Source organism: Pagrus major, chromosome 12 (genome assembly GCF_040436345.1).
Source record: "Pagrus major chromosome 12, Pma_NU_1.0".
In the NCBI taxonomy this organism is placed as follows: Eukaryota; Metazoa; Chordata; class Actinopteri; order Spariformes; family Sparidae; genus Pagrus; species Pagrus major.
Window position 1 is genome coordinate 2,845,613 of NC_133226.1, and position 20,693 is coordinate 2,866,305.

At 38.5% G+C, this 20,693-nt stretch overlaps 1 protein-coding gene across 2 annotated transcripts in view; it reads left to right on the forward strand.

Annotated features, from left to right (window-relative positions):
- The window catches only part of pam (peptidylglycine alpha-amidating monooxygenase), a 43,738-nt gene extending 29,254 nt beyond the window's left edge, over nucleotides 1-14,484 (forward strand). For both annotated transcript variants that reach the window (XM_073477522.1, XM_073477523.1), the window contains 7 exons: nucleotides 1,696-1,899; nucleotides 2,577-2,692; nucleotides 4,582-4,678; nucleotides 4,906-4,956; nucleotides 5,842-6,090; nucleotides 8,774-8,833; nucleotides 10,611-14,484. In XM_073477522.1, coding sequence (XP_073333623.1) covers nucleotides 1,696-1,899; nucleotides 2,577-2,692; nucleotides 4,582-4,678; nucleotides 4,906-4,956; nucleotides 5,842-6,090; nucleotides 8,774-8,833; nucleotides 10,611-10,789 — 956 coding nt within the window. In that variant the 3' untranslated portion in view covers nucleotides 10,790-14,484. The remainder of the gene's footprint in view (nucleotides 1-1,695; nucleotides 1,900-2,576; nucleotides 2,693-4,581; nucleotides 4,679-4,905; nucleotides 4,957-5,841; nucleotides 6,091-8,773; nucleotides 8,834-10,610) is intronic.
- Nucleotides 14,485-20,693: the final 6,209 nt, after the last annotated feature.

Here is a 20,693-nt window from a genome sequence, read left to right on the forward strand (position 1 = left end):
CACCAGAGACTTTTTTGTAGATGTAGGTCAGATACATATGTATCAGGAATTTCATGCATATATGTCAAACTAGCCTCTGGGGCTACTGTAAAAAGTATAGGAAAATGACATTCCCGTTGCCACTAGATGGCGCTTTGACTGAAGCTGAATATTGGCACGTTAATATGTTCAGGCCGGGACTCTCATCAAACTTGAAGTTTGGGGCAGTTTTGAACATGTACAGTGGAGTTACAGCAATTTCCTGTTTCCTGGTGAAACATTGATAGTCACTGCCCCACATTGGCCACTCCCTCAACAAAAACTCAAGCTTTAACTTAATCGCAGAGTGATTAAGTTTCCCTGACAAAATTTTAAGTTGATGGAGTTAAAGCTGTAGGATGAGTTTGTTAAAGTACAACAAAAAAATAAATATTTAATAGAATAATGCTTCATTCAAAATGGCCGAATTTCTGTTGGGTTTAGGTCATGGTACCAAGAAACTTTTTTGTAGGTCTATGTGCAATACAAATGTGTATTGAATTTCATACATGTACGTCAAGCTATTGTAAAAGGGGCTATCGTAATAAAATGTAGTTTTTTGTTCCTACTAGGTGGAGCTATGACTGTAACAGAATATTACATGTTCAGTGTCTTTAGAGCGTGAAGTTTGGGGCAGATTTGAACATGTATAGTGGATGTAACATTTTGGTGCTCAGGCCCTAATTAAGACTGCAAACAGTGATGTTGATGAAGGTTCTCAGTCATCCAGGTTATGGTAATTGTAAGTTCTGTATCGTAGGCAACTGGACCTGTTTCAGTTTCTTGAAAACGTTTCACCTCTCATCCAAGAGGCCTCTTCAGTTGTAACTAACTGGAGGGGAGTTGCAGGTTTTAAAACCTGTGTGGGAGTGTCCTTACAGAGTCATTAGGGCCACTTGTGGGTCGTTGACAGCACCATGAAAATTTTGTAAATCAAAGAATTATTGTTGCAGAAGGCTTTCTTCCTCTCGCCAGTAGAGAGTCTGACAGTAGTTGTCTACCAGGAACTGTTAGTGCGACGTCACAGTGATTCCGTATTACAGAAGTCAACATTATTTGGCTGTGTGAGCAAGCCTCAGACTTTTATGACAACTTTACCATAACTTGTAGTAAGTCAGTAAGTCTAGTTTTATAAATACTTAACATACAAAGGTAGAAAGGTGGACATAGAACTGTCATGAAATATAAAATAAAAATGACATATTGGATCATGTAAAGTCAAGATCAATTTTTCATTAATAATATAGTGGACTTATTTTGTTCATGGGTCTGTATTGTTTTTTCCTTTTGTTATGTTTATGATTGTTGAAGGTTGGTAAAAAAATGAACCTGTCACCAGAGTACAGTTGCAAAGTGATAATGTACTATAAAATGTTGTCATCATTGGAACTTTGAAAGTTCCAGTGAAAAAAAAGGTGGAAAAAATATCACAACCCTGTCTACTGTGTAATATTATACTGTGTAATATATATATGTATAGTAGTTTATAAATAAACACTAATAGTAGAACGTTGATTATTGTGCATCGATCACATGAGGCAACTGCAGCAGATGCAGTATTTGCACATATTTTCTTCAGGAAATGCAAATATTCTAGTTTCTTTTAGAATTTACCAATTTACCAGTAGACACATTCTGCACAAATGTATCCATCTTGTCTTATTTTTCTGACTGAAGGCTCGTCAGACAGGAGGAGGCGCGTACCATTCCGGATCCCCCACAGCCTTGTGTTCCTTCCCGACAAACAGGAAGTTTGTGTGGCTGACAGGGAGAACGGACGTATCCAGTGCTTCATAGCCGAAACTGGAGAGTTTGTAAAGGAAATAAAGAAAGAGGAGTTTGGAGGGGAAGTGTTTGCCATCACCTACAGCCCTGCTGGAGGTGAGTTCACTGACTGAGCTGGCCAGGGACTTTCATTACATCTTACCCCCTTTAGTCGCGCTGTATATTTTAGCTTGCTTTTTTTTGCCTTTTCAATCTCACTTCATTTTGTAGTTAAAGTGGCACCTCAGCAATTTTGCACACAATTTTCAATGTATGTGTCTTGGTCAGGACATAGCCTGTAAAAAGTTGTATAATATTCCAGATGTGGGGAGGAGTTTTGTTAAGCCTGAGAAAATAACTCTGATGATGTAATAATACCGTCATCAGGTTTCCTGGCTTGGGTTCAGACACAATTTATAACATAAAACCTGTGTTATAAACTGGAGCAGTCACTTCAGCAGAGAGGGTCTGATAAAACATCCTGTTGAAATGCATTATTGACAATTTTCCACTTTTTCAGGAACTTGACCAATAATTCATGGTAAAAAGTCTGGATATCTTTGCTAGAAACATTGAAATGTGCTTTTAATAAATGTTATGTTCAGTGATTCCCTTTACATTGTGTAATTTAAAGTGGTTAAAGGAATAATGACAAGGATTTATGATTTCATGTCCTAGTGGGTCATAAGTGATGATTGAGAGGGAATGCTTACCAGGAAAATACTTTAACAATTATTTGTGTGCGTGTGTGTGTGTGTGTGTGTGTGTGTGCGCGCACGATTGCATGCATGAAGATGGCTTGATCTTTGCAGTAAATGGGGATTCTCCATATCACTCAGCTCCACTCAGAGGTTTTGTGATAGATTATTCAACCAAGGATATTTTGGATACTTTCAACCCAGAGAAAAAGGTAAACTCACACACAGATGCTCTCTCTTTTTCTCGCTCATTTTTCTGTATACTACACTCAAACACTGGTGTAGGCTGTGTATTGGTTGTAGACAGTATCGTAGTGAGCCACTACTCATTCATCATTTTTGTGCATGGATGACTTGTAACAAAGGTCCTCAGCTGGATTGAACCGCAATGTTGCGGTTCCATTGTATACTTCTTAGACCAGGTGCCCACCAGAATACCACTCAATTCATTATCTACATATATCCACTGATCCTTTGCAGGGTCACAGGTTGCTGAAGCCCCTCCCAGCAGACACTGGGATGAGAGGCAGGGTTTACCTTTGACAGGTTGCCAGCAGACATATCTCTGGTGTATATGTGTCACACGCCACAACAGATACAAGGTTATCATTTTAACAGTTAGGGTTTACTTTCTTTTCCAATACTAACATTTTTTAAAACCCAGCTACTTGTCACACATACAGCTTGAATGGTTTGATAGCCTATGCAAAAGATCAAATCTAATATCTAAAGGTAAATCTTATTTTCTCCAAGACATAACTCTTCAGGCCTGTTTTTGCAGTTCCACAATGGTCATCTTAAATAAGCACTAATAATTCATATACAATGGAGGTCACTGGACCTCAGGAGTTAAGATTAATCTACATTTAAATCCAAAAGCAAAAAAGTCATCTCTGAGCTGTCCTACTTTCTGTAAACAGCTCCAGATAAGAGCAGAATCCGATGTGACTCTGGGTGTTTATTTTCCAGACGGTCTGGCTCTGCACCCAGCTGTCTAGATGGTTCTGAGCAGCTGCAGTGGCTATGCCCTGCTATATCATTAAGGTCTCTTTTAAACTTGGGCATGACAGATTTAAGATCAGATTTGGCACAAGAGCAAACTGATTGATCACAAGTGAAACATAACGCTATATAAACTATAACCTGTGTAGTCAGGTTATTGGTAGTTTGCTTTGCAACACGGCTTATTTGATGTTAGTTGAATTATGCTTCACACAGCCTCAGGGTCTTTGCATGCAACTAACCATCTTCTCTAACCTGGCACCATGTCACACACACACACACACTCCTACATGTGATATCAGTGAGCACACAGTGTGAGCACCACCATTGTTTCTTTGTTCCCTCCTGTCAAAGAAACAAGTGGTGATCTAGCATCTTGGACCTGAGTCCAACCCTCGTCAGCCATCTTGTAGTCCCGTTTGATCAGCCATTTTGTTTGTAGTCTTTCTTTGTCCATGCAATGGAGGCGTGGGACTTTGAACCCTAGCTACCATTTTGTTTTTGTTCTTCCAGCCACTCACACACACACACACACACACACACACACACACACACACACACACACACACACACACACCTATATATAGTACATGTTAGTTAGATTGTGTGTTTTCATTTTGTGTTAAATAAAAGACTTCTGAACCTGCATGCTGTCTATTTAATGTTGTACAAGAGTGAATGTTGCCAACCTCTAGTCTGTCAAGGACTCCAAATCCTTCAACCAGCACTAGCTGTTATGGTAAATTTGGTTGTAGTTATTAAGTTAATTATTAATCAGAATTACAAACTGACAGTTTCCTACTTTTTTATGAGATTTGGTGAATTGGTTATCTTTTTGCTTATTCAAGGGTGGTGCTCCCAGGTGATATAATGTAAATTGGATCTTTATTCATCATAATTAATAATTATCCCTGATAAACATTAGTTATTATTTATAGCCAAATTTAACCCCAAATTCCCTATTAATGTTGCATAAAGCGCTACAACTTGTTTGTATCCAGACAATTGTGAATAATTGGTAAGCAGTCTTTTGGGATGGTGGTGATGATGTTTTGTGACCAATTCTTTTAAATTGAGCTGTATTTTCCTTTATTTTCAGGAGTTTAAAATGCCTCACGACATAGTTGAAACCAAGGATGGCATCGTCTTTGTTGGGGATGCAGGCAGTAAATCAGTCTTCAAGTTTACCACTGAGAGTAAGCTATGATGAACCTTCAGTTTAAAATGTTGTCATGTTCAGGAACCATCTCAACTGGTCTGTTGTGTGTTAATTCTGATTCACTCTTTTCTTCAAGATATTGGTGAGAATACAGAAATCTGTATGGCTGTGTCTTGCAAATGAATTGTCTACCTGTTATTTAAGTTTACTGTTTAATGAACCTGCGTCCACCGCTTCATTTTTTCGTTCATCTTCATTTTCCAGAGTTACATCACTCCGTCAAGAAAGGTGGAATTGAGGTTCAAGAACTTGAAGGTGAGTATTGTTGAGTTTTACAATTCCAAACTGGATATTCATCATGATAATTCATCATGATAGTTATGTCTTTTGCTGAGGGTCTGGCCATTGCTGTTGATGTTGCAATTTGCTTACACGACAAAGCAACACACACTAGTGGCATTTGATGCACATCTAAACACCATTCAGTCCCCATTAGCACAACCTGGCTACTGTACCCTGACCATTTCTTCTGTCAATTGATGCATCCAGTGTGTGCTATGGGCATGAAATGATGCAATACGACTGATGTCTGTTGCATTCATGGTGTCAAACAGTTTGACTGTCTGGTAATTTCATCCTCATTGCACTGTGCATAGTACATAGGTGGGAGGTTTAGTCAAATGAGGCAGTGCAAAGCTGGTTGTTGGTACTGTAGTTGCTGAAGACATCTCAACCTGTCACAGCTTCAACAGGGCAGGGCAGGTCTGAACAAGGTTATAAGGTAATTCTTTGTCATTATGCAAAACACAGGGTTGCATAACAAAACAAAGGTTTGTAGCGTAGTTCCTTCATGCTACACAAACGTAGATCGTTCTGTACATACAGTTGCTTAAATACATAAACACTTACACACCCAGAAAATAATCTTTCATTAATTGTATGAATGGACACCTGGGTGAATGTACACAGCAGCTGGCTGCTGCATTTGTATGCACCACCACTGCCATGTTCACACTTTCACAATACCCAGTAGTAGTCTCAAAAAAGACGATGGGGCTGACAGCAGTCCACAAATCTGAGTAACAAGACACTCCAAATGAGATAGTCTCTCAGCATGAGCACTGTTTGGCTGATTCTGTGTCGAAAATAAAAAATCATGGAGTGGAAACCCTGTTAATCACAACATTTCTCTCCTTGCAGAAATGGATATGTTTGTCCAAACTAAGGCGAGGCCGGAACATAAAATGACGAAGACAGCAGCCATCCAAGAGAAGCAAAGTGTGGCTCAGCAGCCTCAACCACAGGCGGAGGCAGAAGAGAAGAAGAACAAGAGTGTAGCAAAGCCAAACAGACAGCAGGGTGTACTCCCAGCCATCATCACCACCCTGCTGCTCATTCCTCTGCTGCTGGTCATCACCATAGGAGTCTTTATCTGCTGGAGGAAAAACAGTATGTATGACAACAGGGCCAGTGCACAGAAGTTTTATAGGATAAGCTCACATTGCTTCGAGTCCATTTTAATACACTACTCACATGCCTATTAAAGGGGTACGATCATGCATGGTTCATCCTGTGCAACGTGGCCACAAAAAAGATCCCTTCCTAAAAAAGTTTCAATGTAAGAGATGGGGAGGAGATCCCAGTCCTTGTTCTGTGCAATATGTGTTCAATTAAAGATCATATGAATGAGTATCTTCCAAACTTAATCTTTTTCAGTGAAATGCTCTCTATGTGCCTCCACAGACAGTGAGGTAGTAGTAACACACTTACTGAAAATACAAACTTTGGAAGATACACGCTTGTCTAGCTAATAAGGGATCTCTTCAGGGCCTGAATTGACAGGAGAAATGACGACTGTTACCAATAACACAACCCAGCTTACTTGTACATATGGGCCTGTGAGTATCAGCTGAAGAGAGCACAAGTCGTTGTTTATGTTGTGATGGAGTTGAGAGTCAGCACAGTTCTCTAAGACTAGCGCTGCACTGTGCACAGTTACTTTTTATGTGAAAACATGGCTGTGGTAGATTAACTAGCTAACCACCTGCCTCTTAACAGAATGCATCTAATTATAAAGCAAGGAATCACTTTCTGTCTGTCTGTCTTTCTGTTTGTTCCTCACATATCTTGATAACCACTCATCCAATCTACTTCACACTTGGCAGGTTTGTTGCTGAGGACCCAAGAAAGTGCAGTGTTGAATTTGGTGCAACTAGGACACGCAACACATTCAATATTAATACATTTTGAATAAATAGAGCACACCACTCTGTGCAGCGGGGGCAGGGCTTAGGGCTCAGTCCAAGTCACTAGAGTAATAAGTAAGTCACAGAAAAGTGATTAAATTAAAGGGTGTGCTCTGGAAACAAAACAGTAGGCAGCAAAAACAGAGACAGAAACCAGCGAATCGTTGTAAAAATGTTAATGTTGTGCAAAGGTACAGCATCTTTCTGCATTCTTCACAGCAGAGTTGTTTCAGACTTTTCCACACGCTTGCTTGCTCAGGCTGGCTTGGTTTGACTCATTGACCAAGGGAAGCAGGAATATGCTTTTCCATAACAACAGGGCTAACCACTTGAAGGTCTTCAATTAATGACACGCTTGTGTTAAGGAGTGGGTAACATAGTGGATGTAAATACTCTTCTGCTAACAAAGCTCTGCAAATTCAGTAATGAACACATTTCCTATAAATACCTCCCAATAAAAGTCCCCAAGTATGTAGGTATTTAAAAGCTTTTATTACAAAGCAGCTAAATCAGTCAGTAACTTAACTGAATGTGAACATGTATTACCAGCCACAAGCTGGGCTTAAGTAAATTACAATAGTGTAAAAGAGAAGTCTACCAACTGCTGTTCAGAGCTGCGTCTCTTGAAATGTAACATATGCAATCATGTTAATCAGTGGATCAGACGATTGGGCAGCAGCCCCATGTAATTTAGCCACCTCAAACAGAAAGCCCACCAACACAAATCATTGTAGGCTTTCGCTACTTATCACTTTCTCGAGAGCCACTAGTGTCTTCATCACCCGCGTGTTAATATTTCTGCAACGCTGCTGTTGGTTACATTAACATTATACCTTGCATCATCCAATGTTTTTGTTTTATAGTTTACATTAAATGCCATGTATGAGTGAGAAAGTGTCTCAAACTAATGTTCCCAACAGCTGTAAATCATTGAAATTATTTTCCGTGCCCCACACTGATGCAAAAATACATTTGCCAGTGATTATCTTAAATGCATATGACCCCAGTGTTGAAATAAATCCATGTTATAACCATTTTGTGTACTTAAGCAAAACTACTGATTCTCCAGGTCAGGGAAAGGGTTTCTGTGACATACAGTGATTAATGTGTTGCGGCAATCTTTTGAATTTGAGCTCCTGTATATTTCTGATCAGGCATCTGACACAGGTTCTACTGTTATTATTAATATCATAACACAGTAGTGACATGGAATTTAGATGATGATGATGATGATGATTAGATATAGCTATTGAAATATATTGAAATATAATATTGAAATATTAATGACAACAAAATTTATATTTATTACAATCCAAAATTAGTAGATAGATTAATTAATTAATTATTCAAAAAAAGAATCATTAGATTAATTGATAGAAAAATAACCGTTAGGTGCAGCCATAGATTACTCTATAGTCAGAGCCATGTCGGTGCCGGTTATACCTAACTGGGCATTAGCTTATTTATGTTTTAATATTAGAGTTTTGATAATACTACGCAATCAGAGTGCAGTGTGAAGTAGTTTGGATAAGGAGTAGCATGATGAATGTATCCAAATGTAACTGAGTAAAAGTAAAATTAAAATATCTTAAAATATCTACTCAAATAAGAGTTAAAGTACAATTTTCCACCAAAGTACATGTAATAGAGTAAATGTAATTCTTTACTACCCACCTCTGCTGCTCACCAATCCGTTGTGGAAAGGTGGAAAGTGTGTGTTAAGCATGTCAGGAGGCTTTATTTCAGATTGAAGTCATATTGTTCAGTACTCCATGACCAAAAGCTCCAAAATTGAGTTGATTATTTGCACTTGCTGTTTATGTTTGTGATACAGTCTTAATATCTGCTCAGCCTTGGCTAAATATTGCTGAATTGCTTGTTTGCAGACCGATGTGAGGTGAAATCTGAACCCAGCTCTGTTGGAGGGATCTTGGGAAAATTAAGAGGTAAGTCATTTATGACATTAAAAATATATCATATATAATGTGTTTCCTGCTTTTTACCCACTGTATCCTGTTGTTGACCTGAGCAGTTAATGTTAACTTTAAATGTACTGTTTCTTTATGCCTCCACACCAGCAACAGTGGTAAACAGAGGTTTTTATGTTTTGGGGCTGTTCATCTGTCTGTCTAGCCAACCACCCCAATCTTGTGAAGGGGATATCTCAAAGTGCCTTTACTACATACATTCTATGACTCTGAACAAACATGAATGTCAACTTGACTGGCAAGCCTGTAACTCTAGAGCATAGCTACTGTTGCTCTCTGTCAGCGGGGCAAAACAACACACTGCAACGAGGCACTGAGAACTTGGATTAAGTCACATCTTTCAAAAACAAGTCCTTCACAAAGAATTCCACAGCCCAGCAGTATTAAACATCTTCAACAAATCGTCCACAGACTTGTATATACACAACAGAGAGAGACGGGGAAGGTCTCAATGGTTACTATGTATTAATCCCTCGCTTATATTACAATTGTGTGGTGATGATGATGATGATGATGATGATGATGATGATGATGATGAAGTATATAGCCTCGACCTTTTAAAATAACTGCTGAACATCCTTGGACACAGGAGTGGGCAGGCCGACAAAGGATCAAAGTAATGGCAGTATGCCCATTTTCGAAAAGTCTGACCCTGCAGCCATTTTCGTATTTCACCAACATGAACAGAGGAGGTGGCCTAAGACATTACTTATCACCCACCTACAATGCAGTACTGAGTTCTCTCCCCAGACAGCTTAACAACCACTCACACCTGGGCTCACCTAGCCCTAACAACCCACATGAAGGCCGGTCGGGTCAATGACCCACAAGTGGCCCTAACACTCTGAAACTCAAAGCTCACACGTGTCCTTAACGACTCTGCAACTCCTCTCCAGTTAGTTAGAACTGAAGAAGCCTCTTGGATGAGAGGGGAAACGTCTTCAAGAAACTGAAACAAGTCCAGTTGCCTACGATACAGCTCTTAGAATTACCATGATCTGAATGACTGAGAACCTTCATTAACAATATGATTCATGATTCTTCTCCTATTTTTCTGATGGCGCACTGGCAGAAGTGGAGTGGTGTGGAATAATTCTTAATAGAAGCATCAATAAACATTTAATTACAGGTGGTAATGCATCACCGGACATAATGTCTGTAAATTATCACAGAAATCCTTTTAGAAACGCATTACATTACTTTATTGCTGCTTTAAGTAATATATTACTGTAATGCATTACTTTTGTAGCTTGTTACCACCAAAACATTGTCTATGACCTTGAGTCTGTGTATTCTACCATCTCTGTCTCAAAGCCAAGTCACCTAGCATAGCCAAATAATGTTTCACATTCACACACTCAAATTTCCACTTGGATATGCTGGCATCGTAGAGCCTGGCTGTCATAAAGTGGAGCAGTGCTGCAACACAAGCATGCTGAGGTGGGCAAAACACAGCAGAGTAAAGAAAGGATCAGACCGTGATCAGCTTTATTTGAGCCAATGCAGATCCGTTAAAATATGTTCTGATCAAACCAAAGGAAAAGGATTACATACATACATACATACATACATACTATATACTTATATATAATATACTACTAGAAATAATCAGTATGAATGATAATAAGTAGTAATAATATTCCTTACTATTTCATGGCCAGGTTGAATATCTGAGCTAAAACACATTTGCCTTTGTAGATAATCATACTGACATGTGGTGTTTTCTCTCTGGCAGGTAAAGCCGTGGGCAGTCTGAACTTGGGGAACTTCTTTGCATCCCATAAGGGTTACAGTCGTCAGGGCTTTGACCAGCTGAGTACTGAAGGCAGTGACCAGGAGAGGAACGACGAGGACAGCAGCGACTCCGAGAATGAGGAGTACTCTGCTGTGCCGCCTCCTCAACCCTCCTCTTAGACACTCTGGGACCAGCCGCCAACCTTCTGCTTACATTGCCAAGATGTATGTTATTCATCATGTATGTATCTGTTGTATTAGCTGCCAATCTTATTGTTTATATATTTGAAAATATATTGTATATACAAATAATTTGGCAGGATTTTGACAATTTATTTAATTTTTATTTAATTTTCCCATGGTCTTGATACAGCCTCGCTAACACATTTCAAAGGTTTCCCGATAAAAAGATTTGTTTTCCCCAAATCAAACTCACAGTTAGTAAATGAACCAGGACGAATGTTTGAAATGTCTGGTGTCAGATTCAGCCCTGAAACACACGAACAAATCTGCCAAATCTGGGTTGAGATCCTTTTAATTACATCCGTGCAGTTTCCCTTGATTCAGGGGTCCATGAAACGAGGAACCCATTGGTGGATTTTTATTTTAACTTATAAAAAACTAAACCAAACTCAAATGTGGTCAAATATTTCAGTCAATTGATGTTTATGTACATTTATACTCGAAGCGACTTTAAGGGTTCAGTTTTAATGGTGGCACTATGACCAGCACAAGCAGTTGATATTTTCCTAATCATGTCATTCGCTCTGCCGATCTGGTGAGAGGACAGGTGCAAGCGGGGAAGCAAAGAGAGAGACCTTAGTACTGAGTGCATTGGTGTTGAGCTGAGAATAGACTTTTCAAAACCACTTCTGAAGCACAATCTGCCGCAGATTTGTTGATTCTGTCAACAAAAGCAACTTGGAGAGAATTTTGTAACTTGATGGAACGTCTGCAAACCAATGATCTACATAATAATAATATCACATTGGTTGATTAAATCCGTCCAGTCATCTGAAGGCAGCAGGCCGTGTTCATAAATCTGCACCCTCTGATTGTGCCGTACCAAAGCACAGTGCCATTCCCATTCACTGGCTGTATTGTTGATTGTATTCTCACTGTTAAGGGGGAGAGACTCCACTAGTAACTAGTGCAGAGCCTCTTCAAAACATGCTGTTGGGCACAGATTATCTGGTGATGTGAGGGGCTTACAGATCCAGTGTGAAGCCTCCTGAACTGCTCACAGACTCATCAGGGTCGCCCCAATATTATCAAACATGTTTGATATTTCCAATTTCCAAACTTAATGATAACTGCAGTATTTTCCGAGCCAGACCACAATAACCAATGAGAGAGACATCTCTTGAGGCTAATGTTAGCTAGCATACTACTGTTGACAGAAACTTGAAATCTCACCTCCGGTTCTCACTGAAGAATAGAAAACCTGTGTTGATGTTGGGTTTCCTCACTCATCCAGACTCATTTAACCCTCTGCTTGTTTTTTCTTACTGCAACGTGTTCTCCTGTAAGTAGTAACCACCATGCTCATTTTGTTTAAGTCTGCTTCCCCATGAGATCACGTGTGAGCCCAGCTCAAGCCACGCCCCTGCTGCTGCACAGAGCTGTGTTTGCTGTTTATTCAAAATGCATCAATACTGAGCCTGTTGCATGTCCAAATTGCACCTGCACACAAAAAAAACCACACCGTCCATCTCTAGCTGCAGATTTGTGGAGCTTTGTTCACATCATCCTGCTCTTGTACCTTTCAGACGATAGTATAATTTCCTGGGGAAGCATTCGTAATTTGTTGAGCTATTGTTGTCATAACGCATAATTGGCTGAGTGGTTTCAGAGAAATGAGATCAACAGTGTGAGTGGCTGAGCGTGTATTAGTAATTGCGGCACCCTCTAATCTATCTTCATCTTTCCCCAGCTCGTTAAGCTGTCCCTAATTAATTTTGAGATAAGCTTTGGAACTTTTCACCACTTGTTATCGATGTTCAGATGCAGTTGTCTTCATGGTGGAATGTATATTGTATTACAGAAGTGTAGCCTGATAGCCGATTGCCCAAGCTGTGCTACTCTGTCTGCCTACATACAGTTTTCATGCTGTTAAATTTGCTTGTATGATCTTGAGAGGCACACAGGGTCTCTCCTAAGAACTCCCGCTTTGTGCTGGTCACTATGCTTGTTCCATTGAAACAGAGCCCTAAAAACAACGGCTGCCTATACATTCAGTTCAGTGTTTGTATTCTTTTGAGTCAGAACTGGATTTGAACAGGGGTTGTAATGTAATGTAATTTCGATATCTGAGTAAGACTTCAATTAAGCAGGATTAGTTACTGAAATTTTGCAATTGAATAGTTTCACAGCACTAATATAGTATACAGTATATACAGTATATACAATATATACAGTATACAGTTTAGTTTAAATGGGAAGGTAGATCTTTCCTTGACTCACATTCAATGACTCTTCCATATTGTAAAGCTACACACAAAGCATTATTTCAACATAATTGTTTGGTCCATGTTTTCAGTTCAGTAGCACTTCAGTTGTAATTTTGTGCCTTTTTACTTTTACTGTGTTTTGCCTTTCTTTAGCAACTGCCATTACAAAACATGATGAAAACTGCTGCTGCTAGTAGAGCTTGTACTATGTTGATCTCTCTTCCAAGTGAAACGAAATTGATATTAATACATATATATGTATATTTATGTATGTATGCATGTGTGTATGTATGTGTGCAATGCCAGTTGGACATTGTTCAACAGCCAAGTCTCAAGCACTGTAACTTTATTCCATCAAACTCATTTACTTCAGATAATACAAATAAAGAGCATGAATTGAGAAAAGGTTGCTACTGCATCAGTCTACACATTTTTAGCTCCCTACTTACAAGTCATATACACTCTATATTTTGCCCTCCATTATTAGATGCATGCTGTACTCTCAAAGCTTATTTGAGCGGTGAACCTTATCGCTGTTTGCTCATGCTTGTGTGGAGTCACTGTATAAGTCTGCATCGCCTAATATTGTGTTAAGAAAAATTATAATTAACATTTTTAGTCCAAATGCTTTTTATACTGTGTCGCTCCTGACACTGTTTCTAATCCAGTATTCATATTATCCAACATCTTTAAGTTTCTGGTCATTTGTGTCCTTGTATCACAACTAATTAGGGAACTGGCTTAGCGAAATTTAGGCAACATTAATGTCAATTTCCCAAAATCTAACATTCCTCAATTCATGCTCAGATTTCTGTACTTGTACTGAGTACATTGCTTGAGATTTTACTTAAAATTAAAGATTATTAATTGATCACATTTGATTTGATCAATTACTAATTAACAGTAGAATGAGTAGAATGAATGGAAACTGAGAATGTGGTAGGAAAAATGTTCACTTAAACCTTAAGCACTGATCATAGTTTGTAAATCAGAGTAAGATCTGGCGGCAACAATAACAGTTATGTGTAGCCCAAAATAACAAAAAGCTAACTCACAGAACACACCTCATAAAGGTACACAGACATTGAGGAAACACAAAGATGGTGGGATCAAGAGTATGTTTGTCCGGTTCCGTTTAATTCTGTATTCTCAGGTTTCATTTCATTTTCCTAACCTCACATTCCCAAAATTCCGTCCTCAATTCTCAGACTTTCATTAGAAATTTCTGTTTCTGTCCGTATCCTCAGTTTGCCATCAAGTTTGAATGAATGATTTTCTTAATGGCATGCCATTTAAATTGTATTTCTGATGTTGCAGTCACATGTGGGATATCCGGTATTTATTGTGACACACTGGTTTTGCTGCAAGAGTACTATTTTCAGTAACTATGTTATTTGTGTAATAAAGTGTCTGCAAAGCATCAAAGTGTCGTGGAGGTTAATACAACAACCTGTCAATCCATGTACCTCCGTCTCAATCGATTTCCTATCCTCAGACGAAAATCAGAAATCAAAACACTCATTTTTTTTTTTTTTTTTTTTTTTTTAATGATTTAGTTCCTCAATTTGAAAAAAAAAAAATTACAGAAAATATAATTTACAGAAAAAGTCTGTTTTCAAGTTTGTATGTTTCTTGATATGGACAGCCGCTACAACACAACAGTTCAGTTAAAAAAATGTTCGAGTGAGTGCTTCCTGGACTCAGATCTAGTTTGTTAGAGGTGCTCTTTGGATGGGGATACTTGCAGATGTAAAAATAACAAGAAAAACTCCAGGGCACGCTCTTAAATACATTTATTGTCACAGCATGGTTATGTTAGACCTTGAAAACAAACTTTGAAGCATTTTGGTGTCAAGCCTTCGTCAGAGAGTCCAACCTCTTTGACTCCCTTGTGTCATTGAGTTTTTCTTGTGATTTTGCTGTTGTAATTTTTCCAACTCTAAACTTTTTCAACTTCAACATAAACGGATTTTAAAAATGATCACACATCCTCTGTTAATATATCATATCCACTAATCTTTCATGGCACAATTAATAATGAAAGCCATAAGTCACTTAGGCCTACGACAGCATTTAGGCTATCAAAGACTTTACCTGAAGTTGATGGTGGCGTGTTGGCTTGAAAATCAATAGGTTTTCTTGCACTGTTACGTTAATGTCTGGAAATACACAGTCCACTCTTTTATTGATTAGGCTATTTGTTTTAAAATATGCCTAAAAGCTGCTCACAATATCCTCTTAGGTAAAAAACAAAAATCCCAAAACTTTGTAGGCTAGCTTTCATATTAACAAAACATAGGCTATGGTTTGGAAATATAAACTGAATAGAAGATATGTCTGGGTTATACTGTATATGTATGTATATGTATGTATATAGTTGTGGTCAAATGTCTCCATCCACTTGTAAATGAGAACATGTATATCATGGCAGTCTTGAGTTCCAATGATTTCTACAGCTCTCATTTTACACAGTAATTGTGTTGTAAGACATTTAGTGGTGGTGATGTTGAAGTCATGTGACCACAATGTAGTCTGTTTATAGCCTAACATTAGCTTTTTACTTCCAGTGATTTAATTTACGCTTTAAAAATCACAAAGTGGTGTTCATCTGTGAAAATTATCTTGATGAACAAAATGTGTAGTATCACAAACTTGTATTTGCCAAAGGCTAATTTTCATCAAAAATCTAAAATCCAATTCAGAAATCCCAGAGACTTTTTGTTGAGGGAACCAAGGAGATGCTAACTTCCAGGTTGGCCTACAAAAACATGTCATTGCTACCCACCACTAGATCGCAGACATCTTGGTCCAAACAACTATTGATTGTAATCTAAAAGTGGGTGATTACAATTAAATGACAACCATGGTCAATGGGATGTGACAATGAGCCATGTAATATGGCTAAATAGCCACGAGAAAATGGCCCCCTATGGCAATTTCGACATGTCATTGCTAGATAGAGAGCCAAAGTCACGCCATGGATGTCATGGAACCTTATTTTAGTAAGAATGTGTACAGTAGTGGATGGGGAGAGGAAGATAAACTTTTGATCCCATTGAATCGTGCCTTAAAATCACATATATGATGTTTGTGAATTAAAAAGATAATTTTTCAAGTCAAAAAGTCGCTGTTTGTTGTAAAGATAGCAAAATATATTCTAGTTTTGTGCGAAACTTCTCAGCGATCTACATCGTCTCACTCAACACAAGTCACCAACACCAACATGGCCACCGCCTCAGCACAAAAAAGTTTTAACAAAGGTGAAAATCACAATAAATCTGCTCATATTGACAACTGCAGTTATGTGAAAGGAGAGTTTTTCAGTTCTGCGAGCTGCTAATATATTCAACCAGCTTAAACAACATTTAAGTTACTGGTTTTTGGTGACTGTTGAACAAGACCATGTCTCTAATGTGACTGTTGTGTGATTACAATTCTGTATTTTCACAGTCTTATATTTCATGAGATTTATGATAAACAGACAAAATGATCTTCCAAATTGACAAAATAATATCTGTACAATGGCACATGGCACAATTCAAGTGGGATCAAAGGTTTATTTGTCTGTCTCCATTCACAACCATGCACAATCCTTCCAAAATAAGGTCTCATGGTGGTCCACGTGACTTCTGCTCTCTGTTGGTCAGTTGTTTTCCAGCCCAGTAACTACTCAAAAACTGCCCAAATTGATGAAAATGTTGGTAGTGTTTTAAATCAAATAATGGGATCTGCTGCTAACCTCAGTCGCTAGCTTCAAAGCTTGTAAGTGAAATATGCAAGGCTGGACAATTAACATTATAACTTGTCTGGGACAGGTGATAAACCTTTTGGTTGGATAATCGGAAATGCTTCATCATATATTTTCAAACTTTTCACAGGCTTTTTAAACCTGTCCTAAATGTGCATCTTGTGTTGCTGCTGTAATGTTTTTAGTTTGCAAGTTGTGTTTTATTATTATTATTATTATTATTGTTTTACCTTATTCCATATTCCCATTGAAATTCAAGATCTTTTTTACAAGTGAGTCCTGGCCAACACAGCCACATAAAAAGTTTCACATGAAGGAACAAACAACAGACTTAAGCAGCTAATTACATCAAGATGGCGAATTTAGCAGTGTTCACTCCCAGGGGATGTGCATTCAGTGGTCAATCATCCTTAATCCTATTGTTATCTTCCATTTAAACAACAGAAACAGACTTCAGTTTGTTCGATCATATATTTTGCCGAGCAGCTTGAGATTATGCTTCACCCGTTTTTACTTACCAGAAAAAGCCTACAGGCTGAACATGGCATTGTAGTTACTATATAGTCAAAGTGTCATTTCTAAGATGACACAGCAATTTATTTGGAAGACATTTTTGTACGATTTCTTAGCGACGAGGTCAGGTAAGCATATTAATCAACTAATTGATTCAGCACTAGTGTGACTTCAGTGGTAATATAGATAACCTACACAACGGCCTCAAACTGTCTGGCATATTTGAAGAAGAAATCTGGAAACATGAAGCTGCTGATTATGCAGAGGCTTATTAGCCTAACTGAATGAGTTCAAAGAGAGAAAACATTTTGGCTAAAATGTACGACTTTTCATCAACTTAAACTGGACTAAAACCTTTTGAGTTTTTGTCAACTAAAACTAGACTATGAAGGATAAAAAAAAACTAAACTGTGACTAAAACTAATAAGCATTTTGAGTAAATGTAAAATAACTGTCAAAATTAACACTGCATTGAACACACTCAAACATACAGTATACATACAGCATGTTGTTAGATTGCCATGGCAAAGTATGGCCACTGAATAAACAAGCCTCATACTGACATCACCACTGGCTCATGAGATTAAACGTAATAAGCTGCTTTACGTTGAGAATAGAAACAATAAGAAGTGGAGCAGTCTGAGACAGTGTGGACAAGCAGCAGCTGCTCACAGGTCGTCTGCCTGTATTCTTCATATTTGATACTTTCAAGGATTGATAGCACTCATCAGGACTCAACACCAAAAGGTAAACAAGCTATTTATTTAGGTTTCATAAGGCATGTGCAAAATATTATCTTCTTGGTCAATATGACCACCAGATATCCAAGCTTTTTAACATTCATTCCAAAAACATAGTAACTTACCAGGAGGTTTTAATTTAAAACATTTTCAGAAAGCATTTTCCTTACAGCTTTGTCAAATGTATATAAATAAATTAATCTGTGCAACATGTACTTCTTCTCTTATTATTTGGAAATCATCAGCTTTTTAAGCGTTTTTGTTTAAACTGTATTGATAAGACTTTTATAAATGTTGTAATTACTGGACATCAAGATCTTTTTCAGTTTGATCTATTTATAACCTGAGTTCATTCAGACAGAATGAATCCTTTACTTCAGACTAACTGATTAATCAGGGATCTGTTTGATCTTCTGGCAGGAGCAGGTGGACATGCCAACACACTCGTGTTAGTTTAGATGACCGTCATTCAGCTTTGCGCACAAAATGTGTTTGAAACATGTTGTAAGCTCTGTACCATTTATACCTTTCAGTAACTCCAATATTTCTTTTTGATCAGTGCTGTGGAGATGCCCAGATAGAAGATGGCTGCCAAACAAACTGACACACATTCCAGTTTATCCGAAGCAAAGACAGTAAGCTTTCCTCATTGCCTCATGTTCCCGTCCTTCTTTATGTTTATGTGTTTATTTATATGTTTACTTCTAGCATAAATTTCTTTGACCTGTCTTGCAGTTAATGTAAAGCTGTGGTAGATTCAAGAATGAGCAAGAGAGGGAGGAGGAGAAACAGCAAGAGGAGGAAGAGCTCCAGCAGCAGTAAACGTGAGTTGAAGCTTTGGGTGGAGGGGAGGGTGCAGTGAGGTTAATCTTGTGATTAGCTGAGTCACATTTTTCCCACACCTGCGGTCAGATTGACACTATTTGGACTTCTTCAGCATGGATGTAAATTACAGGGGGGCAGGGGGATCCAAAGCCTCCCTTCCTGGCAAAAACATAAGCTATCCCCTTCAATATATCATTGTAAATATGACCATATCATTTTAAGTGATATAATATGCATTGAGAGCACCGGTGCTAATTATAGACTGACAACAATGTGTTTTTATGCTTTGAAAGCAAGACTTTTAGCAAATTATTTAGACGATCGGGGGGAAAGTGAGAAGTATTATTATTAACCTGACTGTGCAGGTCACATGCAAAACTGACCCTAGAGGTGTAAGTAGAGCCTCATAATTTGAAGCTTAACAGGCTGGCCACACAGGCTGCTTATGTGTTGTGGCGGCTGCTTTGCTGCTGCAACACGGCTCCTGCCTGCCCTATCTGTTTACATGGAGTTTACCAATGATTATTACCAATAAATATGATGACATGATTTCCTTTACCCTCCTGAAAGAGCCTGAAAGCAGGAGTGGGAGTGAGAGGGAGGGTGCCCTTCACCTGTTGTGTGTATTCTTTTCATGTCTGTGACATATTCTAAAGATACAGACATTAAAACTGCAGTAAAACGCTGCTATGATGTCGATACGACCATCTACAGGTCTATTTTTGCCGAGAACCACACGTGTCGCGGTAAAAATAGGCTAGTCTCTGAATCGCTAGATGACGCCACGCTGCAACCTCGCTTGACCAGTGTGGCTGCTCTAACCTGTTAATATGGACACCAGAATGAAAAGCTAGAGGTAATGCCACACGTGCGCTCCTCACGCATCTAGTGTGGCCAGACTGTAAGGCCACTGACCGAGCTGCAGTATTTGACAAGTTGGGAGTGAGAACGTGTTGACCAGGAATGCACATTTGAAAGTGTTTGATTGGTCAGCATTGGGCATTGCAGTCTGAACTTCTGTTTTATAGTGTTTTGTTTTGTTGAGTAAGGATGAATTATGAGTGGGTGATGGTAATATTGCCATATGAATATTGTGATCTGTTAAATGTGTTTTAATTTTAAAAACTTTTTGATGGAAATTTATATCATCTCATGTTTTCTTCAGTCCTGTCGTCCAATGCTTGTCAATGTCAGCATGTAAAAAATATTTTTTAAAGTCTTACTGATATCATTTAATATTTGTTGTTTTTATACTTTCAGAGAGCGTCTCACCATGCTTCTTTCAACGGCAGCACAAAAGCTACAAAGATGATATTGTTGAAAAGGGTGAAACAGACTCTCTTCAAAAGGAAACTGTTCTGTCAGGATCTGAAGATGAGAAGCAATACAACAATGGTCCACCCAAGGAGAAAAAATTCAAACAAGATTATCAAGCGCATTCATTTCCAAACCAAAGGAGTATTTACACCAAAACAACAGAGAACAAAGAGAAAGGAGTGAAGATAGTAACGCTGGTGTCTGTCGATGATGGGGGGGATTCATTCCCAAAGATCATGTTTCAGCAGTCACAAGAACCCTTATCTGAAAATCCAAACCACTCATCAACACCAGTTACTAACATCATGAATATTAACTGCTCTGGTTCGCATGTGAAACTTGAAATTCAAGACATTTTACAGCTAAATACCTCCGGCAGCAAGACCACATTCGTTTTCATGAATGAGGGAGACTGTGCTGAGACGTTTTTTACAAGCAAATATGAGAGGAAACTGATACCGAGCAATGAGTCATCTGAGCAGCCTGCACAA